Here is a 14,395-nt window from a genome sequence, read left to right as displayed (position 1 = left end):
CCATCCATCCATCCATCCATCCATCCATCCATCCATCCATCCATCCATCCATCCATCCATCCATCCATCCATCCATCCATCCATCCAATTAATTATTATTTTCAAAGTTCTAAGCTAATTCAATTTAGTAAGAATAGACAAGAATGGCTCGGTTTGTAAAGTTTTGGTGACCACCTCTGTAGTCGATGAGTAGGCCAACTAATCCGAATAGTCCTTGTTACTACATAATTAGGTGATCCTTTAAAGGGTTTTTAAGAGTTATTAATACACTAATAAGACAGGAAATCATTTTCCCTTCACAGTTGTGTCTCTTGTTTTGTTAATGACAAGATGTTTAAGAAATAAGACAAAGATCGAGCTCTCTAAGCCGATATGATCAACATTCACAACTTTTCCATCAGGCAGCCCTTGTTTTATTGTATGGTAGATTTGGAAAGATATATAAAACTGTTATTAACTTAAAATATGCTAACACATTTCATTTTTAAAAGTGCATGTTGTGTTTTCATCTCTTAAAAAAAGATCAACAGTTGATAAAAGCACACCATGCTCTATAGATTTAGTATTTTAGAGAAAATCTGGGTTCTAAAGTGCATTTCTGTGGTTTTATTCACTGCATTAGCAACAAAGAGAAGACATTCTTAAACCGGAGGTTAGGACCTGTTCAGCGATTAAGATAGCTGAAGGCAACATAAGCTGTTTGTTTTATGTGAGGTTTGGAACTTTTGTTCAAATTATGTATTTATGCAATACCCCAAAAGATTGTAGGTGAATATGTTTTTTAAAAACAAAAACCTTTAGATTCTCAAATACAGTAATTCTTTAACAGTAATCAGAATGTGAAGTAAGCATTCATTGTTCGGTGCCACTGAGCAACTGTTAAACTAAATAATTTGCATTCAAAGAGCATAATGTAATCATTCAGGTGTAGTACAGTAAACACACCTCCCGTAGGAAAAAGCTCCTCCCACTTCCTGCACACCTGCATATAGAGTCACCTGTGGCTGGTATCAGCAACACAGAGCCTTCTGCCTTCTTCTGGGAAACATCTTAACTCCATCTGAACTGAAAACTGGTAAGAAGAAAACTATTTATAGAAATACTATGATGATTATTGTATTCTAGTAAATAAGACAATGTATTTTTTAAGATTATTACCTTGTATAGAAATTTAAAGTTACATCTGATATCATTTACACATTACATCCATATTCTAGAAATTCATTGTAAAACCTGATGGACAATTTTACTAAAAGTTTCTTTGTGAAACCATTTTTTTTAAATTTGTTTCTTTCAAAGCTGTCATGACAGCTACCTGTCAGCTGGTAGCAAGCTGATATGAAAAACTGAAATGACAGTCCATTTCCTGCAGAACAAAGTGTCTCCTTGTGCAGGTGGAATTCCTCTGAATATTTTCTGGATCATTTTCCCAAGTTCTATCTTTCATCTGAACAATCGCAGCCTGTCTCCCGCTGTGGGTCTTTTGTGGTGTTGTGGGAACGGTATTGCGAGGATCAAGTGACAGAGACACAGAGATGCTCACTTGACCACTAATCAGCCACTGAAGCCTTGCACAACACACCCACACACATACACAGGTACAAAGATACACTGCCTTAAACTGTTTTACATCTAAACAGCAGTTTACCATGCCTGTCGTTCAGGAAGTGAGGAAAAGCACCTGTTTAAAGAGAGACAATCTTAGATCCAAGCATTCTGGCACAAATCATTAACCCTGGTAAGATTTTGTCTTCTTTTCAATTCAACACAAATCTTATTATCGCAGTAAAAGGCTCTAAAAGAGTCCTCAGCTCTTCCCGAGAGGCTCTTCCTTGACTCAGAGCCAGGCTTTGCTCATTTGCATTTTGATTTCATGATGGCTGGAGTTGAAGCTGAATTTGCACACAGCTGAGAATAACTCGCTGAAGTGGCTGTAGCCGTAAAGCCGTCCATCTCTTGGATGCAGATGGTTCGTCTGAATGGCCACTCATGGCCTGTAAATTCACTCACTGAAAAGCTTCTTTCATCACTCTCAGTGGGCGATCAGTGGAATTGACTATTAGGCCCTACTTGTGTTTCCATTAAAAGAGGCCGGCCAAAGGCAGCAGTAAAGCCCATTTGCTTAAGGGCTTTTCCTGAAACTAGATCCAGTGTGAGAGACGCCTTAAATGACTTAAAAAGGTCATTCAGATTGACATTTAAACTTGTGTGTGTTTTCACAAAGATTAATTTATAAATGTTAATTATTTAGAGCCACCAGAGAGAGTGATACATCTATTCCTTTTATACTTTATACAAAGGGATTGAACACTTTAAATTTAAAACTTTAAAATACCCCTTTACTGTAACAGTGTCAGAAGCTGTTATAAAACACCAATGTCAATATAAAAATTAATAGAAAATGTGTCTTCAGTGCAACTAAAGCTTGCTGTCCTCTGTTCTCACAGCTGCTCATCATGGCCTCTAGCATGTCTGTGAGAAGCTTCTCCATGAACCGCCCCTCGTTTTCCAGTCGTTCCCTGATGGACACAGGCCGGTCTCGGTCCAGGGCCTCTGTTTCTTTCGCTGCGGCCAGCCCACTGACCCGTTCAGCCTCCATCAGCCAGGATCTCAACGGACCAGTGAGCCTCCAGCTAAACGGACTGCATGGCAACAGCACCAATGAGAAGGAGGCCATGCAGAGTCTCAACAGCCGTCTGGCCAACTACCTGGATAAGGTACCAGGTGTAATAGAGAAGAGCATTGTAAGGTCACAGGAAATTGGAACCTGAAACACTTTCTCTTTTTTTTTTGTGTTGTTTCTTTAAGGTGCGTTCACTGGAGCGCTCCAACGCTGACCTGGAGATGAAGATCAAGCAGCTGATGATTGAGCGCATTCCCAAAGGTCATGATCTGGATTCAATGATGGCCCAGGCTCATGCTGTTGAGCAAGAGGTGGGGACGAAGGGATGCGTTGCCACTTGGAACAGACGACAATTGACTTAGTTGTTCAGCAATGCTGAAAATAATCCCTTTAACTGCATAGTATTACAAAAACATGATGGTAGCAATTGTATTTAAGCACAATTAGGTGCCTGAAATCCAAAGAAATGTGATCCAAAAGGAAATTATACTGAACATTTTGCTCCTAAATAAACAGAATTACATCCTTTTTTGAATTTGTATGGAATTCTGCTAAGCATGTGCAATAAAAAATGAACTAAATTCCATTTTTATTGCACCAGCATATCACATCAAATACCCTACTGCATTTCTCTTTTTTTTTTAGATTATCCCCTGACTGCACGAAAGGGAAAACAAATTGGAATTACAGCTAATTTCCCGTAGCAATTTCCTAACATTTGAGGGTCAGCAAACAGCTAATTTACTTCAATTGTATGTTGTTTTTTGAGGAGTGACTAAGAAAAACAAGCCATAATTTAGGGAGAAAGGTTGTAACAGATTTTTACCAAATATTTTCTGACACTAAATGAAGAAAATGGATTAGAAGTGATATAACTGACCACGTTTCAATTATTTTTATAAAAATTCTAGATGTTACCCCAAAAATGTGACAATGGGAATTCTGTCTATAAAGAAATATTGCAATGTTTCTTTACTTTTATGCCATGATTTCTGTCCTGAGTTGTCAATATTTACTTAAAATATGAAACATATTAAAACGTAAACTATCTTTATACTTGGCATGCAATAAGTTTTTTCAATATTCCAGCATTCAATCTTTGAAAATCATTTATTTTACAAAACAAATGTAATTAAATCCAATGTTGGGTATAAATGAGCTACATTGCTGTATATATATCTTTAAAAGGTCATAACCCCTAAGGAATGAGTTTCAGAACAATACAAGCATTCAGCTTTCCCTCTGAGGATTAATGACCTGTGTTTAACCACTGTTAATATTCATCAGGTGAGGAAGAAGACCTTGGAAAACGCTCGTCTCATGTTAGAGATCGATAATGCTAAACTGGCCGCTGATGACTTCAGAATCAAGTGAGTGTTTAATGATTACATCCCAATCAGTACAGTTTTTGTTGTGTATGTGATAAAAACTGTTAAATGTCTATTGAGTGTCATAATTTCTAATGCTTTTGCTCCTATTTTTGTTTCAAACAGCCGGAATCTTAAGTATTTCTTGGATCTTCTCTTCTTAATTGCAGAAAAATGCAGTGTAAATATTCGAAGCATTTATTCTTGATAGCCTAATAAAATATGTAAACTACTGTATTTTATGAGCTGTCCAACCTGAATAAAATCACAGACCTTAGAATTGCCAGATTTATAGTAGCATAAAAATTTCATGGCCTGCACCCTTCACCTTTCTGCTTTTTTCTTACCACACTATATCTAATCTTAACGTCATACAAGCTGCATCTGAGAAATACAAAATGGATTGTTCAAATTTTTATTTAATTTATCAGGGAAAGCATTATACTTCCCATCCTGCTCCTCTGTGAAAAAGCATTTGACTTTGACGGTTGTCGGTTGGATATGTTCCACCATCTTCTTTGCAAAATTGCACAACTGATTTACCCTTTTTTTTTTACAGTCAAAACAAAACAACTAAATATAAACACTTTTTTTAGTAGCTGTTCAAAGGTGCATTTTTGCAGTTGCTTGTGTCACGAGTGAGCTTGAGCTTAAGGTCACAAGATATATTTTACGTCAGCATTCTTTTCTTAAAAGATGATTTCCTCATGCTATCATTTAAGCCCGGTCGTCAAGGTCCTGAGAGCATCAAAGCAGCCGTCACTTCATCACCACCATGTTAGACTGATGATGTTGAACTTTATTGAGACAAGTGAGGTTTACAATGCTTAAAATGTTTCCTGTGGGCTTTTGTGGCCTCCTGATGATGCTTTTTCATGTCATGGCTCTTGATGTGCTTTAATAGAGCCTCAAAACCTCAGAAACAGCTCTGTAAGCTTTCTAAAACTGACATAAGTCTCATGTCTTAATTACATCCTTTATGTTGGGGAATGTTGTGTTGATTTTTATGCTGTTAGATTGGCCCCATTTAGTGATTTCTCCATTATACAGGTCTGGTATAATGTGGCATCTGAAACTACGGTAAAAAAATTGGTAACAGTTTGGTTATGCTCATTCCAAAAAAGTTAAAAAAATAATACACTGGACTTTTAAACTTGAAAACAAAGTCCAGTGGATTGTTTTTTAACTCTGTTTTACTGGGTGAAATTGTATGCCAATAAAATCACATGATAGCTTTTTTCTTAAAAGAAGGAATGTTTATTCCTTTTTATTTGCTCAGATTATTGTCAACTTTGATTGGAGAGTATATATAAGTGGAACAAAACGCATAACACAGCATTGGGTACTTTTATACAGTGAATGTCTCCAATAGTAGAGTGCTGCAAAAAACTGGCACTAAGGTAAATATTTGCAATGATTACCCAGGTTAGGCCATGTGTGAAGGAAAAGGGAGACTCGCCGTCCTTCTACACACAATCTGTTGCAGATCTGCTTTAATGATATGTAATTATGTCGCCTTGAAATACCTAATGTTCTTTAACAGCAGGGAGAAGCATATTTGAAGAACCTGAACTGTTAATAGCATAGCACTTCTATGAAAAAAACATTTTCATGTACTTGTTTTTTTTTTCTATTTTAAGACCTTTCCCTCACTGTGTAAAGGACTCACTGGTGATTTAGGTGATGATGTTCATTATTGCATAAATACAGATCACAGCTAAAATATTTTACATGTAACCAATATGAAAAGTGCTCTATATAATATATGAGCAATAAACATTCATTATGTTTCCTAGTATTCAGAATTATTCCTGGAACAATAAACAGAGTCCACTCTTCTACAGAAATGAGTGTCTTTCTGAGACAATAGAGGTTTCAGAATAATTTTCTACCTTTTTCTTTTTCCTGGAATTTCCAAGGTGGGAAACTGAATTGGTGATGTGTCAATCTGTGGAAAGAGACTGTGTCGCCCTGAAAAAAGCTAAGACCGACCATGAGCAGATCATTGCTTCACTGAGAGGAGACTTGGACAGCCTCAAAGAGGAGCTTTATTTCCTCAAGAAAAACCATGAGGAGGTAAGCATCCGTTTAGTAGGGTCTACACCACGTTTGTACTGTTTCCCCCCTCCCCGCCCCGATATCTTTTAATGCAACTCACAGACAACACATTGTTTGATACAGGCCTGACCCAATTTAATGGTCTAAGTAGTTTTTGTGGAGCCAAACTGAGGTGAAACTCTGGTTGCTGTGGACAAAAGGCAAGCAGATCTGGTTGCTCCAAAACTGCACTTAGAGGGTATTAGCTTTTCTCCGCTGCCATAAGACTGTTAAAATGTTGAAACTCTAATCAAGTCACAAAACAAGACTCTGCATTACACTTGTGAACATCATATTTGCACAACATGGCAAAGTTTTCAAATCCCTTTAAACAGAACTTGACTCACTGTCTCACTGGTGAATTTGCACCATTTTCTTCTAATCACTGCTGCACTTTATAAAATGGAAATGTTCATTTCACTGCTGTAAGCTGCTCATTCACTATTGAAAAGCTGTATGCATCAACATTTTGTTTTGTATACTCTGTGTATACAAAATAAAAGGTTGTCTGAGTCTAAGTCTTGCTGCTGCAAAATGCCCTCTAAGAAAATAGCCATTGTTAATTTATTTTCCAAAGCAAAACTGCTTTAACATTTTAAGGAGTCAAGTTAGGGAGTCCGCTGTACAATTTTATTAAAAAAGCACATTAAACATGACCTTAGATAAACAAACATATATATTTTTTCAGTATTGTTAAAGTGAGCAAAAGAACGCATTCATCCTTCAAAAAAAAAAAGTTTTGGGTTTAATTTATTCAATTCTATTCTATATGTGTTACTTAGTTTGGTTCAATACTGTTTTTTTCAATTAATTTCAGTTGAGTCTAGTTGAGCTGAGTTCAGTTCAGTTCAGTTATAATTTATGAAACCCTAAAGGGAAATTCAGTTCGGAATGTGTTTAAGTTCTTCCAATGATGGAGCGGTGTGTTTTGGCTAAAGCAACTTTTTTAATGCCATTTGACCATAGAATAATATTACACAACTAGTTTTGATAGCTTTCACTTTACAAACCCAAGTTTCATAGACTGTTATCATGGAAAACTAGCCACCATATTATTATTTTTTTAATTCTATTTTAGTTGTAAGGTCGTCGACTGCATCTTACAAAAATAATATTTTTAAACCAGCATCAGTGTGTTTCGTTTTGATTCATTGTTGTTTGCATTTTTAATATTCTTAAATGAATATATATTTTTCCCTATGGTATTCATAGGAAAAGCTGCAATTGTTAACATATTCATAATCCAATTTGCTCAGATGTTTAACATTTTGCTGCCTTAAAGTCAATCATGCCCCTTTATATTTTCTTTAGTGGTTTCAGAATAAAGGGGGCTGAAAGCAAACATGCACTGCTCTTCAAAGATATTTAATAAGCATTTAATTTTTAACTTGTTCTTTTAGTATTACTCTATATAATATTAGTTTGTGACAATAAATCAACAAAATTAAATAAATAAAAACATTTAGGTTTGTGATACCAACACAACAAAATATGTGGTCTGATAGTCATGAATAAGATACTGGGGCAGAGTATTTTTTATAGAGTCTGTATGTGACAGAGTAGATGATCTAAAGAGCCAACCCAGTCTCATACACCTGTGCAGGAATAAAAGAAGCTAAGAGAAAAAAGCCAGTGGTAAGATGAGCTAAGTTCAATCAAGTATTAATGAACAATGTCTAAATAATTAAAAATCCAATCTCCAACTGAAAGTTTCAGTTTTCTACTCTCAGTTTTATGAGACTAGATGTTTGCACTGGTGATAAATGTGGCTGAAGGATTTGGTTTTAACCAAACAAGAAAAACTGTTTACGGTACAGCAAAGGCAAACATAAAGTTTCTGATCATTATGTCCCTGAAGGAACTCGAGCAGATGAGGTCTCGCATTGCCAGGGATGAAGTTAATGTGGAGGTGGACTCCGCCAGTGGGCCAGAGCTAGGTTCCATCCTGTCTGACCTGCGCTCCCAGTATGAGGGAATTGTTAAGAAAAACAAGGAACAGGCAGAGCAATGGTACCGTAAGAAGGTGTGAGGAAACACAAAGCATCTTCAGTTCATATTCACTATATATACCTTACAAAAAAGACAAAATCATATTATTAAAATATTTTCCTTATGCAGCTTGAGACGGTGCAGAATGAGGTGAAAGAGAACAACGAGGCTTTGAGAGGAGCCCAGGGAGAGCTGATTGAGAGGCAGCGCTTCCTGCAGACGCTGGAGGTGGAGCTGGACAGTCTGCACAAACAGGTGAGCAACTAGTGCTGGAATACTGTGATACTTGATGTGGAACTCTTGGTTAATATTCACCCTTGGGATGCAGAAATCTTAAAGAGTTGCATATAAAAAAATAAAGTAAGTTGAAAAAAATAAAAAGAGTCAGTGAAATCCCCTGTTTTGGAAACCGTAAAAACATCAACTTACAGTAGGCGAATGATGTAATGCAACCTGAAATGTAAAATCCCAGTTAAGCGTATTATACAGGAAAAGGAAAACAAACTGGGTTATTTAACACCGATAAAGAGAGGCTGTTTTCCAGAGAGAGAGAGAGCAACAATGAAGAAAATCCTTAAAGGATTTAACCTTCAGTCTCAACCAGACAAGTGTCTTCTTTTTTTGCGTCTCTAGTACTGTACATTTCCACACTGCTGCACTCTACAGTTTGGGATCCCTTATTTTTTTAGCTTTAAGTTTTTTTTTTCTTGTAATCCCATGTTGACAGTGAACATGTTCTCCCACGTTGATAAGACACGCAATAGCCAGTGGGATTCCGTTGCTAAATGGTACGAGGGTTACTTACTGAGCTGAGATGGCTAATTGTTTCTGAGGAGGGTGTGTTTGTTTTGGGTTCCACAGTGTTATCAGTTCTCTGAAATCTGCTGATTGTTGTTGGAGAAGCTATTTTGGATTAAATATTCATTCTTGTGGTAAGATTTCAGCAGAAAAACACCTTATGATGCAAGTGGAGGAGACTAGAAACCCACAACTTTAATGAATCACTCCAAGGCATCAACCTGCAAGATGCCACACAATGAAAACAATATTACAGTGTTTTTATATATCCAGTCCTTTAAGTTCACACAACTACCACATTTTAAAACTAATTGATATTTTACATCTATTGTAGTGATACTACTGTACATTACATTAAAGATGAATGTAAGTCAGTCTAATTATCTAAATCAGGGGTCTGCAACCTGCAGCTCCAGATCTGTATGTGGCTCTTTGGACCCTCTTTAATGAAACTCACTATATATTTTAATTGAAATTTCACAACATAATTACATTAAAAGTACCAGAATATTTTTAGAGTTATTTTATTTTTATTATTTCTTATTTATTTTATTTAATTTTGAATTTTTTTTTCTCCATAATTAGTTTTCAAATCTGGTAATTGTGTGAACCTAAGGAGCTGGATTTATAATTTCCTGTACATCAAGTAATATCAGAACAAAATCAGAACAAAGAATAAAGTTCTTATTTAAGATATAAAACTTAGTAATGGAATCCGAAATTTACTAAAAATATTAATCAAATTCATTAACTGAAAAAATATATTTAAGAAATGAGAGTAACAACTTAAACATGAGAGCTAACAAATGGAGAGATGAGGGTGACTGTTCCTCAATTTATATATATATAAAAAAAAATCTTTGTTTTTTTAGAGAAACTCTTCTAAGCTCATTAAATACCAACATTATGTTAAATATTTATTTTTTGTAAAGCTCATGCTTGCTCAGCTGTGTATGAGCAAACTATCCCTGGGTTAAATAAGAATCTTTGATCTATGGGATCATTTAAACTTCTAGATATGGTTCATTGATTTCACTTTGCCACCCCCAGATAGGAGCTCTGGAGGGTAACCTGGTAGAGACGAGTCAGAAGTATTCTGCAGAGATGGAACGGCTGCAGGTCACCCTGAATCAGATGGAGGATGACCTGTCCCAGCTCAGGCTGGACATGCAGCGCACCAAGACCGACTATGAGCAGCTTCTCCGCATCAAGCAGAACCTGGAAATGGAGATTGCTACCTACAGGCGCCTCCTTGAAGGAGAGGAAACGTGAGTAATACTAACAAAGCTTTTTTCCAGCTTCAGGCTTACAGACAACATTGCCAAACTGGTTAAATAGTTTTATTGCAATTAGCCGCACTTAAAATTCAGGCAGAAAAAATGTGAAATACATTTTGAATGATTAATCTATAATCTGGAAGATATGAGTAAAGACGATAAAACTCTTAGCTTCACTGACTTTTGTCATCTCTTTACAGCTGTGACCCACCTTGCACGCTTGCAAACATTGTTTTCTAACGGATTATGACTTGGGTTGGGTACTTTTTGTTTTGTGTGGTGATAGCGCTGAAGTAATACATCTAAGTTATACTTTAAGGTGCATAGACTGATAAATCACTTGCCTGTGTTGAGACTCAATTCCCATGAAATATTTATGCAGTATGTATATGTATATATATATATATATGCTACATATAGCCCATGTTTGCCCTCTTATGTAAAAACAACATACCGCTTATGACTAAGTCTGCAAAAAAGAGCAAACACTCATTTGTGTAAAAACCCATCCCAACTACACGTCTGAAAGCTCAGACAGTTCAGCTTTAAATCAACTTGACATTAGTAACCTGGGGGGAAGGCATCTGTTATCACAACAGATCAAGAAAAACAAAAAATACTCTGTGGTGTAATCTAAATGTAAAGCAGCAATGATTTGCAGCATATTTTGTATGTCATCATTTATTACTGCATCTTTTAGGTAAAATAATGTTATTAAAATAGATTTTATGTTATGTACCGCTCAAATGGAACCAATATATACTATTTAGATAAATCCAAAAGTATATTCCAGGTTTAAGTTAAATTGCCTCTTGTTCAATTCCTTCTCCTGTTTTGTATTCCATATGTATTAGCATATTATACTATGATTTTGTAACTTATATATTGTCTTTGGTCTTCTGCAGAATTTCTTCTTTTTTTCTGGAAAAAAGAAGACAATAAAAAAAAAGGATAAATGTAAACATTTTGGGGTTCAACAATAATTTGGGGCGTCCTGATCCAACTTTTTCCTTTCCAATGTAATACCGATATTGCAGCTTTTAGAACTGACTGATCTGGGTCAGGAAGGAGGGCAAAAAAGGACTGGAATGGACTGGTTTAATGAGAGAGACATGAAATACAGGGTGGATCTTTAACCCTTCAGGAAGCTTGAGGCTTATGGCTGAGGGACTGAGAACAGAGGTAATTTCTAATGAACCAATGAATCGTGAAGACAGTTTACAATTTGATCATTTGAGATTGATGTCACGGGTGGAAAGCCAAACTTCTTGTCCAGGTGAGTATGAAGGTGCAAAGGTTCTCTTACAATCAACCCATTTACGGTTACCCTCAGCGGCCTGGTTGAGAGCAGCATTGGTTTGTCTCCAGATGTGTCTGCAATGGCGGAGATGATGGCGGACAGAGGTGACAGATGTTTGTTGTTCGTCTGACGGGAACAGAGGCAGCTGATAACCTAGGGAAGACTCAATAGGCCAATAGCTGTTGAGGTGTGAATGTTGTGGGTGTACTCCACCCAAGGGAAGTGTACAATCCAGGATGAAGGGTGCGAAGAACAGAGACAATGAAGGGTAACCTCCTGGTTCAGACGCTCAGTCTGACCATTAGTCTGGGGATGAAACCCTGAACTGAGGGTTACCTTAGCACCAAGAGCGGGGGGGACTCCTTCCAGACCCTAGAAGCAAACTGTGGACCTCTGTCTGACAGGATCTTGGTGGGGATAACATGCAGACGAAACATATTTGGTTGGAAGATTAGCAGTTTTCATGGTGGTGGGAAGTTTACGTAAGGGAACAAAATGGCAACCCTTAGAGAAGTGATCAATGATAGTTAATATGGTGGAGAAGCCCTTTGAAGGTGGTAGTCCAGTAACGAAGTCTAATGCTACTGTATACGTGACCAAGAATGTTTTGGAACTGGAAGAGGTTGAAGTAACCCACTGGGGGGTTGATTACGGGTCTTTTTGCGAGCACAAATGGGACAGGCAAGCACATAGTCTTTGACATCCTTATATAATCATGGCCACCGTAAGTTTTGTCTAATTAGGGACTTCTGTTTATGCCTGGATGACATGAAAATTTTGCTGTGTTGGCCTAATGAATGAGACAAGCCCTTACAAATGATGGGACGCAGAGACAGTTGGGTGGTCTAATAATGGGACCAGGTTTGGTCTGTTGAGCTGCCAATACCTAGTCTCTAATCCCCCAAGACAGAGTTCCGATAACACGTGATGGTGGAATGATGGTAGGAGCAAGTTTATCATAATCAGGGGAATATTATCTCGAAAGCGCTTCTGGTATGGTGTTCCTGGACCCTGGCCTGTAAGAAATTGTAAAATTAAACCTGTAGAAGAAGAGGGACCAGCGACACTGTCTGGAATTCAATCTCTTGGCTTGTTGCAGGTAGGCAAGATTTTTGTGATCTGTCGAGACAACATTGGGATGTTTGGGCCTCTCCAACCAGTGACCCCATTCATCAAAAGCCATCTCAGTGGCCAGAAGTTCACAATCACCTACATCGTAGTTTCTCTCTGTTGGTGGGAGGTGACAAGAGAATAATGCACAGGGGTGCAATTTGTCAGCAATGGAAGAAATCTGCTACATGATGGCCCCTACCTCTGAATCAGAGGGATCCACTTCTACAATAAACAGTCTTGATGCATCTGGTTGCATAAGGATGCGCGCAGAGGCAAACCTCCTTTGTAATTCTATAAAACTTTGTTCTGCTTCAGGTGACGAACTGAAACAGGTTTTTGTGAACGTGAGGCTGGTGAGGGTACGAATAGTTTGGCTGTAGTGTCTGATAAAACGGCGGTAAAAATTTGGAATCACCCAAAAAGTTGCTTGCGAGATGTAGGAGTGGGCCAGTCCAAGTCAGCTTGAACCATCGCTAGATCCATCTTCACCTGCCAGCTTCTCAAAACATAGCAAAGAAACATGACTGATGAGGCGTGGAACTCTCATTTCTCTGCTTTGATGAACAGCTGCTTCTTTAAAAGACGCTGCAGGACCAGGCGGATATGTCTCTTGTGTTCCTCTATAGATCTTGAAAAAAAATTAGAATTTCGTTGAGATAAACAAGGACAAACTAATTTAGATATTCCCTAACGACATCATTGACAAGCGATTGGAACATGGCATGGAGTATTCATGAGGCTAAAAGGCACAACCAATGGTTTAACCAAAGCAGAAGGGTGTCCTAAATGCTATTTTCCACTCATCCCCCTCTCAAATTCCAATAAAATGGTAGGTATTACGGAGGTAATAATTTAAAAGCTTGGGGAAGTAATGGCAGAGGGTATTTATTCTTAACTGTGGTTTGATTTAAGGCCCTGTAGTCGATGCATGGTCTGACTGTTCCATCATTCTTACCAATGAAGAAAAACCCAGCTCCCAAAGGTGATGTTGATGAACAAATTATGCCAGCGGCAAGGGACTCACTGTGTTTCTCCATGCTTTCCCTCTCTGGTTTGGATATGCTGAACAATTGGTGGGTAGGTAGAGGTGCTCCTGGAAGAAGGTCAATAGCACAAACGTATGTATGGTGAGGAGGAAGAGGAAGAGAGAGAGTTAGTGACTTACTAAAATCATGTGAATGTCATGGTATTCAGACGGTACTCTGATAAAGTCAGCAGGAGAGGGTTCATCTGCAGGATGAGAGACTACTGGAAGAACAGCAGATTGAAGACATGAAGATAAACAGTCTCTGCTCCAGGAGTCTACTGATTGTTCCTCCATTCAAGGTGTGGATTATGGCGGATTAGTCATGGATAGCCTAGAACCTCTGGAGACTGAGGTAAAGGAAAAAAAGTTATTTTCTCACAATGATTTCCTGAAACTAAAAGTTCAATGGGGATAGTGCGATGAGTTATGACAGGTAAGGCTTTACCGTTCAGTGCAGAGACTAAGACTGGGACTGGAAGAGGAATAGTGGGTATCTGCAGTTGGTTAACCAGATTGTCATCAACAAGGTTTTGATCACATTCATAATTGATTAAAACAAAAGTCTAAGGACATGTTACTTGTAACCAAGGTACAAGGTAGTGTTAGATGGGAAGTTTTCTTAGAGTTTCCCTCCACACCTAGCCTGACGTAGTCCTACTCAATTCTAGTCAGAATATGAGTCTGATGCTGCTCTGTAGAGCTGTGATTATGGGGCGTGTTTTGAACGAACCAGGAAAAAAATGCCTCTGCACTCAATTGGATAGACCTACAACCAATAAGAGCAACGGAGTGCGTGACGTATGT

General features: G+C 37.8%; 1 protein-coding gene across 2 annotated transcripts in view; it reads left to right on the top strand.

Moving 5' to 3' along the window:
• Positions 1-989: 989 nt before the first annotated feature.
• The window catches only part of LOC107088716 (keratin, type I cytoskeletal 18-like), a 21,115-nt gene continuing 7,709 nt past the window's right edge, over positions 990-14,395 (top strand). Inside the window, exons 1-8 of one of the 2 annotated variants that reach the window (XM_015381064.1) lie at positions 990-1,075; positions 2,448-2,717; positions 2,809-2,934; positions 3,911-3,993; positions 5,910-6,066; positions 7,946-8,110; positions 8,206-8,331; positions 9,925-10,142. In XM_015381064.1, coding sequence (XP_015236550.1) covers positions 2,457-2,717; positions 2,809-2,934; positions 3,911-3,993; positions 5,910-6,066; positions 7,946-8,110; positions 8,206-8,331; positions 9,925-10,142 — 1,136 coding nt within the window. In that variant the 5' untranslated portion in view covers positions 990-1,075; positions 2,448-2,456. Of the gene's footprint in view, positions 1,076-1,660; positions 1,739-2,447; positions 2,718-2,808; positions 2,935-3,910; positions 3,994-5,909; positions 6,067-7,945; positions 8,111-8,205; positions 8,332-9,924; positions 10,143-14,395 lie in introns of those variants that run through there. The other variant, XM_015381065.1, reaches the window with a different exon arrangement.

Source organism: Cyprinodon variegatus, unplaced genomic scaffold (assembly GCF_000732505.1).
Source record: "Cyprinodon variegatus isolate N-32 unplaced genomic scaffold, C_variegatus-1.0 Scaffold227, whole genome shotgun sequence".
Lineage (NCBI taxonomy): Eukaryota > Metazoa > Chordata > Actinopteri > Cyprinodontiformes > Cyprinodontidae > Cyprinodon > Cyprinodon variegatus.
Note: the sequence above shows the minus strand (reverse complement) of the source record. Positions and strands in the feature narration are given on the sequence as shown.